Genomic DNA, 22,254 nt, shown 5'->3' on the forward strand with positions numbered 1-22,254 from the left:
TTTTGTTTTCATAGAATGTATTAATGAAAATAAGCCTAGAATTTTTACATGCTGTGTCTGGCTACAAAATTTTAATCACGAGCAAGCTGCATTTTTAAGCTATGAAAGCATTTTGCAGACTACACTTTTATGAGCAAGGGTTTTGAGTGTAGCACCTCATCCTGCAGCCCACCTGTCCCCCAACAGCCAGCATATTCAGGGTATGCACTCAGGCACCAGGAGGTACAGCCAAGTGGTCAGGGGGAAGCATTTACAGTCCCACACATATTCCTCTAGGTTATGCTCAAAATTCAGGCTGAACAGAAAAACAGTCTTCCTTTTTTAATCCTTTAGACTGGAAGTATGCTGTCCTGGCATGCCACTTGCAAGCTAGGCATTCAGAAGATGGTAGAAAAATAAAGAAGAGGGGATTTGTAAAAGTCTAGCACTTTCACCACCAAAGAAAAAATCCCTCCTGGAGCTGGTGAAGTGTCAGAAACAAGAAATCAAGCATCCTTCTCTGTTAGTATTATAGTTCCAAACAAGACACTCAATGGTGGCATGAAACTTCTGTTAGCGAGTTGCTTTCTTCCAGCTTGTGAGATTGCTGCAAAAACAGAGCCATTCATGTTGTAGTTATGCCAGTGGCAAGATGGCACAAAAGGGATCACCTCTAAAAAAAACAAAGATCAAGAAAAGAAAAGAACAATCAGTGATGATGTGATTATGAGCCTAGAAGCAGAACTTTCCAACCCCATTTGGTGCACAAAGCACTGTGAATATTACTTTTCCCCCCTTGGCTTTATCTTTTACTGCTTCTGAAGATGGAAATTGTATTTCCACCCTCACTTCACAATGACTTTGGAGTAATTGGTTAGCAAAATACATAAAGCTGAGGTGGAGAAAGATTTACTGCAGCAGTTTTAGTAGTATCCATACAGAGTGCCATCTAGGGGAGCTCAGTAAAACCTCATCCAAGATTGGAAGCTTTGTTTGTCCTTAAAAATCCAACTGGAAAATGCTTCACCTGTAGGATAATGTTCCAGGATCTTGCCACAGCTACTGAGCTCACTGCTTGGAGTACATAGGATGGCATTAACATTATAGGAAAATAAATTGGCAAGAGATTATGACAGGGTACAAATGAACTAGGCCCATAAAATCAACAATCCCTTGTTCAGCTTGTAAGAAAAATTATGAGCTTTAAAATCCTAACCTGTAAATGCAGTGATTAAATCAATTAAGAAAATTATTTTTCTTTGTTTCTCTGATAGGACAGAAAGGAAATCTTTAACTCGTACAAGCATATAAGGAAATTAGCAAATTTTTGTTTCATTTTGTTGGCCTGGTTTGATCTCCTGTTCTAACTTTACATATTCTTAATCAATATATATTTGGAGTAATATGATCATGTACATAATTGCACTTCTGCCTAACATTTCCTCTACTTAGCATTGCTTGAGTCAGCCTAGAGAAGTCTGTTTTTTCTCCTATCTTTCTGGAAATTGTGATAGGCAAGCAAATAAATTCTGAAGGTCTCGAGGTAGCTAATTATGCTGAGCTATTTTGATGACGCTTGAATTTCTACCATTATTTAATTTCCTGAGATAAACTTGCTAAAGAAAATGTGCTTTACTTTTATTCTTTTAGAAAGATTCCTAAAATTCTTGTAAAAAACAGTCAGAGTGGCCTGTGCATTTAGGACCTGCTCTTCAGTCTTCAGGCACGGAGCCATATGCAGACGAGGTTCCTTTCTCCTGCACGAAGCAGCATCTGTTCATTACACCATCCCTGTCTTCTCAGACTTGTGTGTTCTTTTGTTGTCTCTTTTTGGCCTAACATGGTCAAAAAAATGTGTCTTACACATGCTTGTCTCACAAGGCATTGCATAAAAAGGCCTATTTCAGTCTAACAGCCTTGCTGTATCTCCTCTACCGTATACATTTCCTAAATTCTTTGGTTAGGAGCAGTCTTCAAACTGTACAGATCCCAAGTCACAGTTCAGTCTATGGCTTGGCTCCTAGGTGCTGTTAAAGACACATATCTAGAAGATTTCATTCTGCTTATGTCTCTGACATCATTTTTGCATCATTATAACATATTCTTTTCCTGGGAAGAGCTGCAATAGATTGGTTCTATGTTAAATCGGGAAATGATAGAAACTGTTCTCATTTTTCCTTGAGCTGCCCAGTGGTTTTTCTCTACAATATTGACTTAACAATTTATACAGATTTGATATTTACAAGAACCAATGGAAATAAAAACTGAGTTAGCAAATATATCAATGCCATTCTGTCACTTTGTCATCCCTCTCATGAATTCCTAGCACCCCTTTTACCAGCGATCTCCACTCACATAACTTCAACATGAAGATAACAGTAAGTTCCTTATTTTTTTGTAAGCATGATTTACAGAAGGGGCAATGAAAATCAATTATAATTATGGCTAATACACTAAAAATAAAAAGGAGAGCTGTGATGCTTGGAAGCAAATTAATTGGTAGAAATTGTATAAATGGTTAATAAGTATGTAGTGTGTTCCTGCTCTAACATTTTTCACATTACTAACCTGGAAAACTCAGAGTTAATGGTACAAGTGGGCAAAATTCCTCCCACTTTTGTCCCCTTCCAAGTCAGTGTCAGTATCCATTGATTCTACAGGTCTCAGGCAGTGGGACATAACACATGCTTCAGTTTTGTGCATACCTAAGTACACATAATACTTAAGTAGGTATACATGTTTCTGAAGCCAAGAAATTGTGAAGGATCTTACTTTAATTTCACACTGAGTAACAGTGGGTGAAGTTGTGCTGTGATTTATTTTTTCCTCAGTAGCCAGCCCTCTATTGCAAGCTCTCCTTCCTCCCATTTCCTGCTTTTAGGAGAGAGAGGTGTTGTTATTTAGCAAGTGGCTTTGTCTGCTCTACTTCATGATAAAATGACAACACAGAAGAATAGCAAAAAAAGCCAAAAATTTCAATGGTAACACAGCCATTTTCTCCCTTTTTAAAGAAAAGTATGAATAAATCATCCATAATAGCATATGATTCTTTTACAGTATCTACATTATAAGAAGCACAAAAGCATAATAAGCTTCAGAAAGGTAAAAATGAGTTTTGCAGTGCTTTTGATTTTGTTGTTCAAGGTATACTACACTATATGGAAATGAATCAATACCTAATAAATGTATAAAAAAAGAAGGGAAGCTTAATTCTTCATACTGGATATAGCTGACAACATTATCTAATTTTGTTGTTAATATTCTTTAATTTTTACTTGGCCAACAAGCTTTTTGCTTTGTGTTTTTTTTGTCTTAGAAGCATTCAAGCTTTGCCATGCCTATGTACAATTGCAGGACAACTCTCATTTGCCTGGCACTAAATTGCAATAAATCAGTTTTAAACTGAATAATCTGTCATGGGAGAATACTGCATGTTGTTAAGCTCTTGTCTCCTTCAAGTGTTCTATGTTAAAATGCCTAGATGGGAAATTGTATTAGCCAAACACCTCTCTGTCTGCCAGTAGCTGCTTTGAGTGGAAATCAAGCGATGCGAAGAACCTGAACTGGGGCAAATCCCTTCCTGAGTGAGAGATTGGTGCACACACATCCCTGTCCCTTTCTAATTAGCTCCAGCAGTCACTGTGCCCACGATTCAATTAGCACTTTGTAATTGTTATTTCATTCTAACCCTATTTTTGATCTTATATAATGCCTCAAGCCGGCTAAAGTTCTCTTCCCTCTGTCACATAGCAGGGAGCTGGAACGGCCCTGCCAGACCTCCCCTGGCAGACGCTGTGCCTGCTATGTGAAAATGTACATTTCACCCTTCAGCTAGATCTAATTTAGAAATCTTTGAGCTCTTAATGATTTCCTATAGTTTGGCCTAATTGAATCTAAGTGCTTTTGCATTAAAACTAGAATGCCCAGCTGGGCTGAAGCTGAAAACCCGTGACCCTGAAACACAGTCCCAGAAACACAGAAACCCTCCTTCCTCTATGTTGGCAGTTGCCATCCACTGCAGCAAAGCCACAGCCATCTTCCATTTAGACCCAGTGCATGGATTGCAAAAATAGTTTGGTTAAGACCAGAGTATTCTGCAGAACTGAATTACCACCAACACGTGCAGCAGCTGCTCTATGCAGTGATGCTGCTGCAGCCCGAGGGACTCTGCTGCAAGAGCTGCTCTGGCCCAAAGTTTCCCCTGAGAGAGAAAGGGGCTCCGTTGCTGCTGGGAAATGTGCCACCCAGGTCAGCACCACAGTGGGCAGCTGGGCTCTGGAGCTCTCCCTTCTCTCTGTGACTTGAGATGCTGTGTATGATTGACCAGCACCTCAGGAGTTCTACCTCCAGCAGGTGCTGGGAGCAGGGAGAGATGAGATGGCAGATTCAGAAAAGCTGCCTGGGCTCCTCTCTCTGTGTCTTCCAGCAGGGTTTGCTGTGGGCTTTTCTCTAAATCTATTAAAGCCACTGGTGAAATCTCATGAGTTTCCCTATGAAATTCTCTTCTTGAAGGCTTCTACAGTAGAGGACCATATACCATGTAGGGTTGATCCCTTATCAGTGTTTTGTTTGGGGTTTTTTCCCGAAATTTTGCTGTTCTCTTTAATGTTCAGGCAGGAACAAGAAGTATTTGCATCATGTCTAATTAGAAACCTCTTCTAAGAACACCATACAAATATTGCACAGTACAGAAGTTCTTATTGGTCTATTAATAAACATAAAATATTAACAAATAACTTTCAAGCACAAATACAGAATATGAACCCATAATCTTATCCTCCAGCTAAGAAAGATTCAAATGATGTTATGAATAATATCTAATAATTTTCTAGCTACTAAAATTATGTGTCTACAAAACCAGACTTGTTTTTTTAGACTAAGTTTAAGTAAAAGCACTCCTGGTGCGTCCAGGGGGTTGGAAGAACTTAACCAATTGCTGTCACACATTCAAACTAAATCAGATTGTTAGGCTCTAATATTTACATTTCACAATTTCTGGCCTACTAAATTATACTCCCAAAGTAAATATCATTGCAGTATAGCAAATTATTTACAAAAGATGAGCTAAGGAAAGCAATTCCATCATTTCTATTTTCATCGAGGTGAAAAACACAATCATCTTACTCAATCCTATGCTCCATTAGCAGGAAAATTTTCCACTGAAGTCAGCACAGATCTTGGTTTCATAGGAAAATATTGTATTCTGTAGCAATACCCATCTTGCTCTCAGTAAAGTCAGTGGAAGACATGGTTCTGAAGGTAATGGTAGTAAAGTGAGTTCTTCAGTGGTGTTTCATAATGTGCTACATTGGCAGGAAAAGAAACATCGATTTCATAGAATCATAGAGGTTCATCTCAAAGAACAGATTTGCTTCTGGTTAAGAAATACATGGCAGTGGGAAATTTAAGAAACTTCAAAGTAGCCTGCACTGCAGCATGGAAAGAATGTCAGACCTTATGCATATTAATAACCGCCACAAGGACAAATCACCTGATTCATTCAATCACTTCTGTGTTCCAGTTAATATGCATGTATTATAGCACCTTAGATTGCTGATTTTGATGTTTACTTCTGTTTTTAATAAAAATCCCTTTGTTTCCCCCAGAAATTTCACAGAAACAAATGAAATCTTTTCTTCTAAATGAAGGATGTTTCATTTGACCAGACAGAAGTAATTTTTTTTTTCATCTTTTAATTTGGCAAGGAAGTGGGAGAATCCTCAGTTTTCTCCAAATTGATTTATTTTTGACTGTGATTTGTTTTCATTTTCCTACTCTGAACTCTTTCACAGGTGACCTTCTGAAATGTATTATAAGTCAAATTTGGCAGGTTGAGACAGCATACAGCTCCAAAATCACCACTTCCGTCCTCATGGGATGGTATGTAGGACTATTCTCTCCCTGTGTTCACATACAAAAGCCTTTGGACTTCTCCCTAGAGATGTTCACATTGTGAAGTTGAAGAGGGGCGGTGCATAGATCTCACCAATCTGCCTGCGTATTTCAAACAGAACAATATTGTCTCTGGACTTTAGCCAGGGAAATAATTTAACTTCTCAGAGCAGACAGTTTTTGTCTTTGGCACAGTTGATACTCCCTAAAGAAATAAATAGATCAGCCTACAAGCTATTGACTTAGAAAAAAGAAATTATTCTAACAGAAGTGTGTTGCAGTAATGTTACTTTTAATCAGTTTAATCACAAGATTTTTCCAATTCTAAGTTTATGCAAAAAATATTCATGTGAGCAGATATATAATACCAAATATACTTCCATATTTATGGAATACATATTTCCATAAGTAATTGGCAGAACAATCTACCAATTGTTCATAGTTTTTTGCAGATATTCCCATATCCTTATAAATTTTATCACAGGACTTTTATAGATTTTTTAAGATTTAAAATTTTATAGAATTAATCACTACAAAAGAAATGTTAACAATTTGTTCTTTAGTTTGAAGTGTCACTTGTTTATAAAGTTTCAATTTTCATAAATTTTGAATTAATGATAACTCATGAGCTGAATACCAAGATTAAAACAGTAACAATAAAAGTCACTTTCAGGATTCAGCATAGTTTCCACACAGTTTTATTTTCCCCATGATTGCTTACTGCCAAACACCCCTTTACCACCTGACCCTGCAGCAGAACACTCGGATGACAGTCACACTGGGCTGGACATTGAGGCCATGTGTGGGCAGTTCACACTAAACACACCTTGAGAATGTGTTTTCAAACTTTTAAAATGTTTCAGGTCACTGTTTTAGCCTGAGAGATGCCCAAAGAATTTGAATGCATGGCTCAGGGGTCAGCACAGGCTGTTGATCAGTCCAGATACACTGTGTGCAAGTAACCATGCTGCTGTCAATGTCTGCAAGCTCAAAAGGTGCAGGTTTTCATGGTCAGTTCGCCCCTGGCAGAGAATAATCCTCTGCATATTTAACTTACTAGTGTAGCTGAAGCTTTAGAGGCAGCAGTACAGCTAAACTACTTTCATGTCCATCAACAGTGTATGAACAATTTTCGCAAAGATGAAAGAACGAGTCTGATCTTTACAACTCAGTTGACTTCACGTTTGTATTAATTTCCTCTTTCTTAAGTAACGGTTGCAGCATTTACTGATTTTAGATCCTTGGCAGAATAAAAGCAGGTAAAAAGATCAGTGCATCTTATACAATCCTTTTTTTGAGATCCATGAAAAGCTGTATCTTTGCACTGCTGCTGAATCCCATTTTTCAGATACTGTCTCTCTATTGCAGCACAACCCCAAAAAACACAGCTACCACATAAATGATGCATAGGCCCAGCAGTGATACAGTACAGTGAAGAAAAGCAAACATTGAGGCAAGAAGGAGCTGCAGCAGGGAAAAGGAGTGAAGCAGGAAATGCATGAAAAAAAAGGCATATGACATAGCAGAAATCAGCTACTTTGAAGTATTAGCTATGGCAGGAATCACATGGAATGAGTTCTGCATCATCTGCCAATTTTAACATATGCCCTATGGGACTTTAGCTGGAGCACTGAATCAGCCTCATATTGCAGTCAACCATACTGTCTTTCCTACAAAAATTTCTCTGCACATTCCACTTGGGGGGAAACCCCACAGAGCTGACAGGATAAGAACTTCACTGCACCTTGGGGAACTTTTGGGCCAGGGCAGAAGGATGAGCCTGACCGTGGTGCCTCATGAAGCATCTGTTGTTGGCAGTAGAAGTCACGGGGTTGGGCAGTGGAACAACTGAGAAGTAAATCTCAGAAAATTTTATTCACCATTGCTTCTTTCCAGACCTCTCACGGGTTTTTTCCTCCCAAGCAGAGACTGCTTTATTCTATGGCTTCTCAGTAATACTGAACTGGAAGTCAGCCACCTGAAACAGTCATGCTGTTCTTCCAAATGCACATGGCACTCTAGTGTAGGCATCAGGAGCATGATTCATCAGACCAAGGCTGGACATAAACATCTGAATTAGCTGCCTAGACTCCATTTATTGTGTAATGAAAAGGCCTTTTCTACAAAGCAACACACCTCATGCTAAAGTTGCTTTCTAAAATGGGTGGTACACCAGAAAGTGCTTATTTCCCTCCATGGATAGCAAAGGGAGTTCAGATGTGCTTCAGACATGGTCACAATACTGCAGACACATAAAGTTAATGAAGTGAAGCTCAGCCATTGTTGCTCTATGTAAGGAATAAAATAATCCAGAAATTAGACTATCACAGTCCAAGATGCCTTGTAGCTGAATTGATACAAAGTTTCATTTAAAAAAGCATTCCATTTCCCACAGCATGTTTCAGTTTCCATTTAATATAGGAAACACTGTTGAATGAAATATTATTATTTGTGGTATTGCTCTTGAGTGTCCACTTGGCAAATCAGAATGTACCAGAACTGAAACATGAGATGTTACATAGACTTTAGGCACAGGATGACTTAAAATTTGTCTATTGCTAGAAGTAGGTGTCAGCTTGCTCGTTTCTAGGAATTGGCTATGCCTCCTTGCCAAGAAGAAAGCTTGTAGTACCTGTAGCCTTTTGTTTCCTCACAGCTTTTCGGGAGCAGCCTCTCCTAGCTCCAGCCTGAGGCAAGAAGCAATCACGAGGAGCGGTGTTCTGGGAAACTCACACCCTTATGTTTTTTCTTCACCACATTAAAAGTGTAAGCATGGCCATATGTGTCATTTCTGAGTTTCTCAGAGCAGTACAAATTTACACAGACACATAAGGAAGGCCTCCAGAACAAAGCCTTATTTCTGCACTTATCCCCAGGAACAAACACAGGATTTAACAGGGATGTAGAAATACCCATGTGGATCACCCCAGCGGTCCCTACAACCATTATTCTGACACCAGCAGTGGCAGCATGATACATTCTTTAGGGCAAGTATGTGAATGTCACATAAAAGGGGGGTTTCCTTCACCCCTCTATGGTTTTTTTGGTCTGTGGGTGCCCCAGGAAAGCTGAGACCCTTGTTCCTGCCCAGTCTACCAGTGTCCCATTATGGGGACTCCACTGATCAGTGTGCTGTATTGGAGGACAGTTCGATTGACTTGCTCAGGGGCATGCGCTGACAACGAATCAGAGCTGAATCCTTTACAACAATTTAGGAATGGGAACCCCCTCCTGGATGTCCCCACTTCTATCGAGTATGACTGCTAGCACCCTTGAAGGACACACACTGAACAGTTTATGGAATAACACACTTTATCAATAAACAATCTGATAATAGAAAATTGTGAAAAGATAAGTTTAGAAGATTGCAGTTGATAGCAAAAACCAAATTTAAAGCAATAGACAGACAAGCTGTAATCACCAGTGAAAGCTATTTTGAGATAATCATTCAGCACATATAGAGTAAGTTTCTTCTTATCCAATAGGCGTTCCTGTGGAGAAGAAGACAGGCTCAGCCTTGTCAGCTGATCTCAAAAGTTATGGTAGAGTCTTCCATAATTTCTTCTCATTCTTAACTATTTCTTTACATTTTGGGTGGAGCTTAAGTGACACCAGTCATACATACTTTTGTTACTGATTGGTGTAAAATTCTCTCAATTTGCTCTTAAATTCCAGAATAGCAGAATGTTCTGAGTTGGAATCCAGACGGATCATCGAGTCCAGCTCTTACACATACAGGCCTCAAACCCACAGCCTTGGTGTTTTTAGCACCATGCTCTATGGTCAGTAAAATATTCAGCACATGCCCAGTGAGGGGTGATCATACCTGGGAGGTGGGCACACCTTGGAGGTATGTGTTAATATTACAATGAGATTATAATGAACCAAGTTCATCTGAGGAGAGCGATTTTGCCACAGTTGCTGGTTCAGCAGCAACACAGCTGCTCCTGTGTCCCCTGGCTGGCAGGTGCTGTGCACTTCACTGGCTACATGATACCATCGAGTAGTAATCCCTGCAAGGATTACTACAGAGCCTGGCTGAGATGTCTCCACGATGCTCTACCCTCCATTTCATCCCTCTCAGCACGTGCTTAAGGTTGCAGGTTGAATGTGTGGGGAGTCAATGTGGAAAAGGTTTCATGCATGCCAACCACATTCCATCCAGGAAGTAGCAATTGCATTTCACCCTATAATTTCTGTACTGTTATAACTTTCATTAGAATTTAAATACAACTTCCCAGTTTTCTCTAATTTTAGTTCAGTCATCTTCCCACAGTGAGCTTACCATTTTCCACAGTCTATTCCCTCTCGTACATCCTCAGAATCAAGTAGTTTCATTCATAAGTTGAAATTTGCAATAGTGTGCCCTCTTTACCTTTTCTACCAAGTCACGGAGGGATTTTATTGGAGTGCTTCTTTCCTTCTTGAATTGAGGCAGTTTACCATGGCTTATAATACAATATTTGTAACAGTATCGATACAATAATAATACTACTGTGTGAGTCCTGGCATACTGACATGGTATTTAAAGCGTCAGAATTGTCTGGATATATTTCCCTTTACCTGACCTCCAGCCATTCATTACAATCTTGAATACAGAGCATCTGACTCAGCTGCTCTCTCTCAACATCTGTAGAACTGCCTGTCTGCTGATGGCCTTTTCTCTCTCTTTCCTTGGACACCTGTCAGCACCCACAGCCCTCCTTCTAACGTAGCATCCCTTGGCTTATATACTTGGAAGAGTAAAATATTCTTTTTCTGACAGGTATCAGGAAACCGTATTTCTCAACAAACAGCATCCTCATTGCATTTTCAAGGATTCATTCTGCTTTGCTTTTCTTGCTGACCGTGTTACATCTTCTGTTTGATTTAACTCTCTGTGCTGAGGCAAAATAACAGCTTGTCAGTAATGGGATTAAGATATTAAAAATATTACACACAGTTGTCTTGGGTTTTATAGGTTGCAGGTTTGATGATGTTCTACATCATGTCCCTCAGGTCTTGGATACTGAAGTATCTTGCTTACTGTGAGGTTCTCAGCTTTCACTGCAAAAAGGGAAAATATCTACCCCCCTCCCTATTGCAAAGAAAAGCTTGAAAACATTATTGCAGCAAAAATAAAAAAATTGAAGATCTGGAATCAATATAATATAAAAGCTAGGTTCATGATTTTTATGATTATACATGACTTCAGTGAGGGCAGAGGGAAGGGGCACTCATTCATTATTTCTGCAGGGGTAATACTGATGGCAGAAATGCCATCTTTGGGAATACTCTGCCACCAATGTCTTCAGAGCAGCAACAATAGCATTCTCTCCTCAGTTTGTGTGAATATGAGTTGTCCTATGGTCTCATTTATTCTCTCTGCAGATTCCGACCTTGATCTTGCAAGCTATTTATTTTGTACCCCTGAAAAGTGCTGCAGTGTTATGCAGTAGTGGTATGCACAGTTAAGAAGCCCTGACTGTGCAAGATAACAGATCTTGCAGCTAAGCAAACTGAGTGCAAAAATTCAGAGACATTTAGTTTAACTATATTAAATTTGCCTTTATAGAAATTGCAGTATGTTCAAACCCTGAAATACTAAAAAAGGAGATTTCATAGTACAGAATTCCTGTTCACTAATTGTACTTTACTCCAAAAGTCAAAGGATGCACCTCCTCCCACACTCCATCCTGGCAACACGCGAACAACAGCATGGAAGTAAGGAGAGGGATTTTAATGGAAATCTGAAAGGCTGATACCTTCCTTCCAATTCCATTAGGTGGAGCTCTCAGACAGGAAGAAATGAATGAAAAAAACAACCCAGCAGGCACCCTTAGGAATTACTGGTACTATGCGGGTATTTTTCCCTGCCGAGATCTCTCTTTTCTTGATAGAATTCACTAGTGTCCAAGTAGAAATCTTATTACATGTTTTCAAAACTACTGTTACTCAGCAACCTGCCTCTACAACTAGGTTTTCATTAGCTTAACACATTACCGAGATCAAGCTGCAAACTTTGGAGGTAGCTGAATGCTGCATCACTGGTCTCAACATAAACAACCAGATCAACAGAGAAATAGCTATGGAACAGGGAAGAAGAGCAGATAAAGAATTTAAGAGCAAAATATAAAAATCAGAACATTCTAGCAAGTTCCTGACCATTAATGATAGAAGTTCACTGACGTTAATGGTGCAGGATTCAGCTGAAAATGTTGTCATGCAAATGCAAGGGCATAAATCAAACAAAAATTGCAAAGTGTTTGCAACCTGATTTTCTGCCGCTTTCCCATTCTAGCTTCTACTCTTGTTTTGATCTTGCAAAGTTTCAGAGCAGGTCTCCCAATTCCTACACTAGGGAAAGGATGAAAATAATCCTGTGTAAAGCACTGTATGAGCAAAGGACAGAATGTTGGATACATATTTTCAAGACTCTTGGCTCTCATACCACTTGTTTGTTATGTGCAGTAACTTAGAAATGTCAATACTTTTGCCAAATAAATTCCTGTTTTTGACAAAATGGGAAAAATGTAAGAAATGTTATAAAGGAAATTAGCAGAGATTGTCCAGAGATATACGGAAGGAAAGAGTCTGAACTGTTTCCTGTTAGACTCTACACCTTAGTTAAGAGAAATTATTAACTTAATTTAATCAATTAAACTGTGATTAAATCTTGCTAGTTTTATCTTTTATGAAGGCAAACATGATACATTTGTAACTGACAATTTCAGTAAAGTTTAGCCTATCTCCTAAATTTATCCTTGATACAAAAATACGATCATTTAATGACTTCTGAGGTATGATGCTGGAAGGTGGTTTGTATTTCATGTTTGAATATCATGTCTGGTTCCAGATTTTGCAACAAAATCTTCTGCAGACACTTGAACAGTCGGAAAGTCTGTTCCATATTCAGACTTTTTAAAACCTGTACTCTATTGTACCAAAACCACCATTTAGCACATTGTGCTAAAACAAAAAATATTCAGTGCCCATGAGACATGAGAACTAGCAGCTTCATTTTTATGTTGAAATCAGTTGGCCTCAATATTTGGCAGGCTTTACTTTTACACACTACTGTAGATTTGCTTCACCAGTGTAAAAAGAAATCTTCTCATAGTATTGCGGACTGCTGCAATGTAGGAAGGTGTCTGTCCCCAACACTGAAGCTTTCTCCCTCACTTCCATATTCTGCTCTGCACAATTCCTCAGAGGAATGTTTACTGACAAGGAATATCTTTTAAGCTTTTAATTTTTTCCACAGGCACCTACCACTGACATTAGAAAGGGGTGACAGGTCAGATCTGGCCTTTCCTTCTTGGCACAGATACCATGGAGCACGATTGTTCTGGTCGTACCGGGCAAAGAACACTGCTTCCGCTGTTTGCAGCTGTAGCTTCCACAACTTGTTTCAAATGCAGAAGGCACAAAACCCCAAAGCATCAGGAGCACATCTTATTTTTAACTTTCTCTTGCCTGCCTTCAGGATGGCTTTAATGACTACAGCATAGGTAGGCAGTTTTCAAGCTCTTGTCCCTGGAGCTGTTCCTCTTTCTGATGACAATACGTATCTGTGCTTTGATATGCTCCATTCTTGGTCATATATGGCTACTCATAGCCTCTACTGTGCTTATCCTGAGACCCCTACCTCTAATGGAGGGAGTTATTATTATCCCTATTTGATGTCTTCAGGCCATGTGACTTCTTTAGCATTATCCATGGAGCCCAGGGCAGAGTAGGAAACTGAACCCAATTCTGATGCATTCCACCTCTGCCCATTGAACTATACTTCAAGGTAAGGTGACATTACACAAAGAGATGATTTAAACTTCAAGAGTGGGAATGTAGGTTATGGCAGTCTTACCCTGCTTGGCTAGATACCAGAGAGAAAAAAGCAGGAGAAGGGTCAAGACGGTGGAGAACTGAAGCATTCTGGAGCCCCACAGCGAGCCTCTGATAAAATCCTGTAGGCAGAGAGCACAGCTGGTAAGATTCATCTGGCTAGGGATGGCAGAACCAACATGCCCATTTTCCCAGCGTAAACCAAAATGCTCTTTCCAGTTCTGAAGTTTTTCCACCAGGAGCTTGTTTTTAGCAGATTAATATTTTTCCTTGGAAGTTTTTACAGCAGAAAATTCTCAACAATCCACTATATGCCCCCTTAATTCCCCTCCTGCTTTCCAGCATCCATGCCCTTGAAGGGGTAAGAATATTCTCTTTTCCATGATGAAGTATTTCCCTAAAGTACAGTATGGTTAAAAGACAGACAGGCAAACTTAACTACCGAGATTTCCATAAAGTTCAATTAAAAGTGCCAAGCTATTGTGACTAGCTTTGTCAAAATCTAGGTGATAAGTTCTGCTGTGCAGCAAACTGTGCTTCTTTCGTAAAATGCTGGTGAGGAATTGGTGGGATGTTACTGCTCAGGGAGCTGCAGGCACGCAAACCTTCTGGATGTATCTCCCCAGCTTGCATCTGACCCACGCACCGGAGCTGAGCTGCCCCTTTGAAAGGGAGAGCCTGAGAAGACAGCCAGTGCACATGCTCTGGGCTCAGAAGGGAGACAGTGTGATCTTGATAGGAAAATAGCATTTACACAGCCAAAATCCTCATCTGTTACTGATCATGCTGCACCATTATCTTTCTTTTTTTCACCTGATAATCAGGCATGGTGCTTTGAAGTGAACATAAATCCACTTTTCTTGACTTCTTTGCCTATGCTTTTGGAAAAGTGCTCAGTACTTGTACTGTGCATCCCTATATGGTTTCTTTTTTAATATCTGTTTCAGAAAACACACCCCTACTGCAGCACAGTGCAGCCTATAGCAATGAAGAGGAAAAATAATAAAATCCTTAAAGACAGATCTGGCATTCTGAGTGCTATACTTGGGTCAAACTTGAATTTGAAAGGCTTCTTTAGACCATCAAAAAAATATTTTCTCCCAGTCTCACAACAGGTTGTTGGATGTTAGAAATTTCTGCTAGTAGTTATGTGGGAATAAGTTGAATTAGCTGAATTCATTACACTTCTTAAAACCAAACTTTTATTTGCTCTGAATAAATTCAGTCTCCTATTTAGTAACAGTCTCCACCTCCTCCTAAACTTCATTAAAGCTTCATCCTGTCAATGTCTGGGCATCTGCTAGTAAACATAGGTGTTTTGAGAGGATCCTGAGATGCCGTGATAAACAAAGCTTCTCAGCCAAGTTAAATGTTTCACTCAGGACTGATCTGTTCAAAACCTGGTAATCCTGCCCATTTGCATAAACAAGTGGTTCTGTCATGACCAGCCCTGACCTACTTTTCCCAATGCCTTATTTGTTGCACACACGTTTTGGCTTTCCTCTGATTGTACTCCAAACACAGGCTGCCTTTTGCTAGCTCTTAGAAAAAATGCTCAGAGCAATGGGGGCCCTGATGAGGGGACACCAACGCCACTCTGCTACACAGTGAAGAAAGCACAACATATTGCCAGCACCCATCAAACCAGAGGTATTAACCTGCTCCTCAAGCAAGCTTTGGATTCATTTCTCTTAGCTGGCCAGTTTGACTTCTTATGGCATGGAAACAGAGGAGCAAGTTGAACATAAACACGTGACTCCTGCAGAAAGAAAAATCTACAGAGGAAAATCCAAATGCCATTAAAGGGTAACAGCATTTAACAGTGACCATGTCTAATGTCTCTTTACTACTATCAAGAGATAGATAGAAAACTAGTTCAACTCCCTGCAGAATACATTGTTCCTCATCTTTCAAGCAGACCCAGGATAGAGCCTTTTGCTAGGCATATCGATCTCTTTCACACTGCACATGAGCTATCACTCTTTTTCAGGACATCCTTCTTCTCTTTAAATGACAGCTTGATTGTTGGAGCCAATCTCCATCAGAGCAAAATTGTGTATCTAATGGTTGGATGAGTGGAACTATCAGTCCTAAAGTCCAGTTCTGTGGTCACTGGCTAAAGAAAATGATTTAAAGTTGAAAGGATTCTGTTTTAATGTCCAATATCCAAATCTTTAACTCATTAGGGATTCTCTAAAGCTACATGCAAAACCAAAAGAAATCTTTTCCCCCAGCTCTTCCACTGAACTCAGTATGATGTCAGGCAGCTCCTAGGTGTTTTCCAAATAGTTCACCTCGGGTTTGGTTTCCAGTAGAGATTTTTCATTCCAAATATATGATATAAAAGGACAGATTTCAGTTCAGTGCAAATAAAAAATCCATGATCCAAGGTATTTATAAGATGTTCGTGTAGGAGTGTACAGGATGAGCTAAGGGGAAGGGAAGGGAAGAGAAGGGAAGAGAAGGGAAGGGAAGGGAAGGGAAGGGAAGGGTCTAATTAATTGGTATACTTCTCTCTCCCTGCACTAAATGAAAAAAAAAAAAAACCCCAAAAAACCCGGTTAGCATATTTGAAAAGAGTCAAACAAAACCAAATATTTTTATAGACTTCTCCACCATTGTACCAGGTAGGAAGGAGAAGGCATTAAAATTTCATCAGATTTCTCTTTTGAAATCTGATGGTAACATAGCTGAGCCATATTAGCTACCTCTTAGGATGGACACGTGCCTAACATAAGCTCTCTTCTGTCCTCTGATCCAAAAGACATGTATCAAAAGCATTCATGGACAATTAGGTCAGAGATAACTCCTTTGAACCTCCTTTTTCTTAAATTGCTTGCTGAGTTTATTCCAGGTTTTCAAATTCCTGTTGATAAAATTGAAGAACAAAAGTGCAGCTGGGGTTTGTGCAAGTGGCAATTTTAGGAGTACCTTCATTCTCTAAACAGCTTGACTTTTCTCATCAGGGAAGTGTACCTGTCAAATCACATGTTACTCTCCCTAAGATGCAGTAACAGTTGGCTGATATCTGAAAAAGGATGATATTCAAGAACATGCAGTATTTCACAGTTACATTCACAACAATACAGCAGCGCAATCACATCCACTTTCTACTCCTCCTGGACAGAAGAATTAAGTAAATCACCCAAACCTGGATAGCAAAGCAGTGCCACAGGCAGGAGTGGGACTGAGCTTTCCCAAGTCTCAACCCCACTGCATAACCACAGGGACACTCGTGGTCTCTCAGAAACCCCAAGTCACTGTAGCAGACAATGGCATCAAGAATAAATCCAGCTGGCATCAAAAACAACCTCAGCTAGCTGCAGGATGAAATTCAGCCTGGGGAATACAGTGAGTATGGTCCCTACGGCCAGGCCGTGCCAGTTCCTGCATCATCACACAAACCATCTTCCCTCTTTTTCTGGGATGAGTTTGGATCAGGAGCAGCCAGTAGTGTGTGAGGGAATAGCACAAACACTACCCCAAATGAAATTGCCTGTGCCATAAGCCAGATGCCCTAAGAGAGGCCCAGAGGGCCTCTAAGTAAACCCAAAGGCAAACAGATCTGTCCATCCTCTGCTGTTATGTCCCCTGAAAACAGAGGAGGGCTCATATCAGTAGCTTCAAGAGAGTTTGGGAAAGTAGAGCTACCTGATTTTCTGCCCCAATTTGAAGCTTTGATTTGATAAAGATTCCATTCTTACAGCCTTGAGTAATTTTAGTTGCTTTTTCTTGCCTTTCTTTTCCCAAACACTCTAACCTGGAAAGTGGAACTCCAGTACCCCAGGAGGGTATTACTGACATGATGCAGCCTGACAATATGTAACTCCTGTCTCCAGCCTGCATTTCTACTCTCAAGCATTCTATAAAGAACAATTTTTTTCAGAACTGTGTTGTGACGAATACTCAGTTAATCTGTTCTTTTCTGTGGCCAATAAGTGCTTTTTCTTCTTCCCATAAATGACCATTATTTCATACCTCTCCTTGCTGTGAATTTCTCCAAACTGTAAACTCTTACACCCCCTTATATTAAACTGCATCTTCTGAATAATGCATATGGGTTATGAACTCCTATGATTTTTCTCATTACTTTGGTTCATCCAAATAGCTGACCAAAGGGAGGTCCATTAATTAATGTATCTGATAACTCAGATCTTGTTTTCTCACTCACTCTTTTGAGAGGGAGATTTGTTCTGTTTGTTTGCTCTTCACGCTGCTTGTTCATGTCTACCCAGGCTTTTATGTTGTGTCCATCATCATGAAATGTGAGATGGTTGATAATCCTCTTCTAATTCACAAAACAGATACGGTCTCGGCAACAGAGCATTTTGGCCTAAAAAGCAATACTTGAAGCCTGACATGTAATCTATGGATTTGTCCAATCTAATTACTGCCACTTGCATCAGTGTTTTTTATGATATAGACATATATCCACTCAGAAAAATCACTAAAGCTACAGAGGTAGCTGCCAGGCAGTTATTCCATCACTTCTGGCTTGGAAATGATTTGAAAGATGCTATAGAGGTGGAAGGCTCTGAAAAGCACATCAGTCCCTTAAACAATGTGTTTTCCTTTGTTTCTGCTCACATTCAAGTATTATTTTAGTAGATTAGACTCAATTTTTCACTAATTTAACTGTACTTTCTTGTAACTAGGTAAAATTCTGGTTTTGTTGAAGTTAGTGAGTAATAAAACTTCTACATCAAAAACTACTGAATATATCCATTTTTAAGATAATAGACTGAGAGTTGGGGTAAATTAACATGCACTGAGCACTGTGCAGCAATGCCAGACAAACTGCTGCTCTCAAGCCTGTTAGTTCACAATTGCCTTTAGTGTTTCTAACATGTGGGACCCTCTTCAATGCAGACACATTCCAGGAACAGTTGGCTATGTGCATTCGCTGGGCATCTTAGACATGTTTCTGACACTCATTCTCCAAGGAATTGTTCTGTAAGTCTGGAAATCATTTTAATAAACCAGAAAATGTCTCCTTATATTTTTCTTGCATTTAAAACTCCCGTGAAGCCATTGGAAATTGGGCATGCAATAAGAGATCATATTAAGAAATGATCAGTCTGTGTTTGACTGTCTGCACCAGAATTGCCTCCAGCTAACACCAGTGTCAATCACAAGCCTTTCACTGACACCCCTGAAATTATATGCAAAAGTAACTACCCTAAAAAAAATAAAGGGATTAGGCTTGTTAGATGTTTTCATTGATTTATTTCAACCTCAACTCATCAGTGTCCTGCCCAGTCTGCCCCTGTCCTTACAGAAAGAGGGAAACACATTTGTTTTGCATTGCTGCCAATTTTGGGGTTACAGTGAGAGAAGATTAATAGTTACAACTTCTCCAAGCAGCAATCTCTGTCTGTACAAGCCTTATCCACCAGCACACACCACTGGTTGTTTCCTTCACAAACACTGCAGCCCTCTCCTGGGAATCCAGTGGCTTCGGATCTCCTCCCAGGCCAGGGATGTACCATGAGTCGACAGGATTTGCTCCCATTAGTGGAATCTAGGGTAACACAGACTGTCCAAGCCTGGGGATATAAAACTGACCCTGCCTTTCCAACAGATTTTAGCAGGTCTGAATAAACATCCTGGCAGGAGGATTGGAGAGCCAACAGGGAGCAAGGATAACTTCATTTTGGCTAGGATTGCTGGTGAAATTAACAAGAAACAGCCAGGTCTCCTTGTGCCATCTACGTCGCATAAGCATCCCGCACCTTAGCACTGGATTTAATTTGGGCATTTAAAGCTGCCTGCATTATGATGTGGCTGTGGGTCTTTTTACCCATCTTTTGTGCATGTTCTTCCTTGCAAATGTGTATTTGCTGCAGCACATTTTCAAAGGGAATCGAGAAAGAGAAAACTAAAAGCTGCATGTATTAGTATTCCTGTTTAATATCAGCTTACTAGGTGGAAATTAAAATGATTTTTCTGTCACTGTTATCTCTCTTCACTTGGCAAAGATTGATTTCCTTCTTCCCTGCTGCTTACTAATAAGACATCTGAAAACTAAGATGGTTTTTATGTTTACTTCCTTGTTTAAATCAGCTTTCTTAACTAAGGACAGCTTTGGCAATATATTTGTTGTTTAACTTGTGATTTCTGTGTTGGCTCAGGCTCCACCAGTGACAGAACATCAAACATGGAGATGCTATATATTTTTAATTACTCAGGGATGCCCTCGTGCATAAGTACATGCAAATTAAACAAACAGATTTTAAAACCGGTTCAGAACAGATTGCACGTTATACAATCAATCACATTTTGGTTTCAGAAATGATGGTGCATTATTTTGCTTCTCATGCTGACAAGTACGGAGGTTATCAGCCATCCCTTGCCATTGCTACTGCTGTGTCTGGCACTGCCAGGTTTGGTACCACTTTATCCAGAGCTGACAAGCCAAGGAAGGTTGATGGCAATGCACAAATGCTTGAGTGTGAGAATCAGCTGAAGCACTACTCTATGTGGAATGACACCTTTCTACAAAGGAAATACTAATGTCCGGCAAGTGGATTAGAAAGCATTTGTCTCAAAGAATTGGACACAAGAACCCATCCATCTGCCTCCAGAATCTATCACTCTTTTGAACTGGAAATGATAAACTAATGAGCACAGTTGGTGTCTGGAGTCCAAGCTGCATTGTATGAACTTGGTACTGACACCCTGGTGGCACTACAGCTCTAAACAAGATGTAATAATTTCAAAAGATAAAAAAGGTTCAGTGAAAATCTTGCAGGGGAAGGTGTTCATATCAAAGGAAAAAGGTGGGAAAAATGGCCATCTGAATACTGCAGATGAGGAACTAAAGCATTACAGACAGAAGTGCTGTGGTGGGTATCCCTAAAGAGCCAACCATTCCTCCTGCACAAAAAAGCTGAGCTTTTCTGAAAAACTGAGTAATGTGTCCTGCAACACATGCTTTAGAGATATTACGTCATACCTTTTAGACATTTCACTGTATCGGAGACCTCCTTATTTAAGATCCTAATATTTCTCTTTCCTACTTTCTTTCCACTCCATCTTAAATCCCCATGCTCGGCATTAATAACAGTTTTTCCTCTAGAGTATTTATGCCTGGAATGCCTGTATAGCAGTATCTTACCTTCTTCCTCTCAAATTTGATTATCCTTCATTTATCCACTTTTTATATATTGAAGGTTTAGTCTTTCCTTCTCCCTCTTGATAAAGTTGCTCTTGTCCTTCTTAGGGGATGGTGTCTCAAGGTTTCTTTAAGCCCTTTCTTACATGGTTCAATGACGCTCTTCTGTGTTTCTGTATTTTTGATATAACTGCACTCAGAACTGAAATCCAGCAAGCACATTCTGTGAAGATGCACCTGGTCTGTCCCCACTATAGATCAAAGGTGACAAGTCCTTGCATTATACCAGAAGCAGCTCACGCCATGTGAGCAGCCTGTGTTGCACCAAGGGTGCCCTCGCCAGCCACCTGCTTGGGTGACCTGAGGGAAGGGTGCCTGCATCTCTGGTTGTCTCCCAGCACAGGGCTGGTCTTGGGGCACCTGGCTCCTGGCCCGAAAGCCTGGTCCTGGTCAGCTGTGCCGGGCAGGCAGGCAGGAGTCTGGGCACACTTCAGGCGCTGACTGCCAAGGTTGGTGTGCATGTGATGTGCCGCTACACGGGCACTTCTGGCGCTACGGAACTCGGGGGTGAGTTGAAAGCTAAACCAGAGCTACTGCTGGGGGTGAATAAGCAAGCGATGCTCTTTCATCCAATTTCCATCTTCCTGTCCTATTTTCACGCTATCTGTCCTGGTGCACCTTTGGTACACGTGCCAAAGGCCACAGAGATGCTGGGGGAAACTTGGCAGGCTGTGACCCATGCCGACCTGCCTGAATTAAAAAAACCCCTTTATTTACCGGAGGTGGGGAGGAGTGACCTTTCTGCTTAGAAAACGTCCTCCCTGCCGCCGAGCCCCGATCCAGGTCGGTCGCTGATGGGGAATGTGGGCGATGGAGATGCCAAGTGCGGGCGGAGGGGGTAGACGGGGAAAGGAAATCCCGTTCCCTCGCACCCCTCTGCAGTTACAACCACAGCACTCACCCGGGCTGCGGGGCTCCCGCGACGCGGCGGCGACGGGAGGCGGGGGGGCCGCAGGAGGCGTCGGCGGCGACGGAGGAGGAGGGAGGAGGGGGCGAGCGGCTGGGAGGGGAGGGAACACCTCGGCTGGGCGGAACACGCCGGCCGGCGCGGTCCCAGACTGCCGCGGCCGGGCTGCCCGCACTGCCCGCTGCTCCCTCTGCCCCCGCACGCTCCCCCTGGGGCCGGGGGCGGCGGCGCCCGCCGCGTCCCGCCCGCAACTTTCCCTCCTCCGTGGATGGCTTTCGTCGGAGACCTGCAGGGCAACCGGGCGCTTGACACCTGTCCCCCATGGGCCGCCCCCGCGCCTAAGTTTGCCGGCGCCCGGCCCCACTCCGCCGCCGCCGCAGGGCGGGCTTGAAGCCGCGGCGGGGCCGCGGAGCCCATGGCCGGGCGCCCCGCCGCGCCGAGCTGTCCGTGCGCGCCGCCCCGTCCCGCCCGCCCGGGAGCC

At 41.3% G+C, this 22,254-nt stretch overlaps 1 protein-coding gene across 1 annotated transcript; it reads right to left on the bottom strand.

The window, feature by feature from the left end:
* Window positions 1-22,190, bottom strand: LOC109143908 (collagen alpha-1(I) chain-like). Its single transcript, XM_039555664.1, has 3 exons — window positions 21,768-22,190; window positions 13,715-13,814; window positions 1-652 (listed from the first exon to the last, which is right to left on the bottom strand). Exons 1-3 carry the CDS (start codon window positions 22,188-22,190, stop codon window positions 486-488), a joined length of 690 nt encoding a protein of 229 aa, XP_039411598.1. The 3' UTR covers window positions 1-485.
* Between the last annotated feature and the right edge of the window lie 64 nt (window positions 22,191-22,254).

Source organism: Corvus cornix, chromosome 1, assembly GCF_000738735.6.
Source record: "Corvus cornix cornix isolate S_Up_H32 chromosome 1, ASM73873v5, whole genome shotgun sequence".
In the NCBI taxonomy this organism is placed as follows: Eukaryota; Metazoa; Chordata; class Aves; order Passeriformes; family Corvidae; genus Corvus; species Corvus cornix.

Coding starts and splice junctions, on each gene's coding strand:
- LOC109143908 (XM_039555664.1), bottom strand. CDS start 22,190: ATGGGCTCCGCGGCCCCGCCGCGGCTTCAAGCCCGCCCTGCGGCGGCG. Junction 13,815..21,767: donor GCGGGAGCCCCGCAGCCCGG/GTGAGTGCTGTG, acceptor CTCTGCCTACAG/GATTTTATCAGAGGCTCGCT. Junction 653..13,714: donor CTGGTATCTAGCCAAGCAGG/GTAAGACTGCCA, acceptor TGTTTTTTTTAG/AGGTGATCCCTTTTGTGCCA.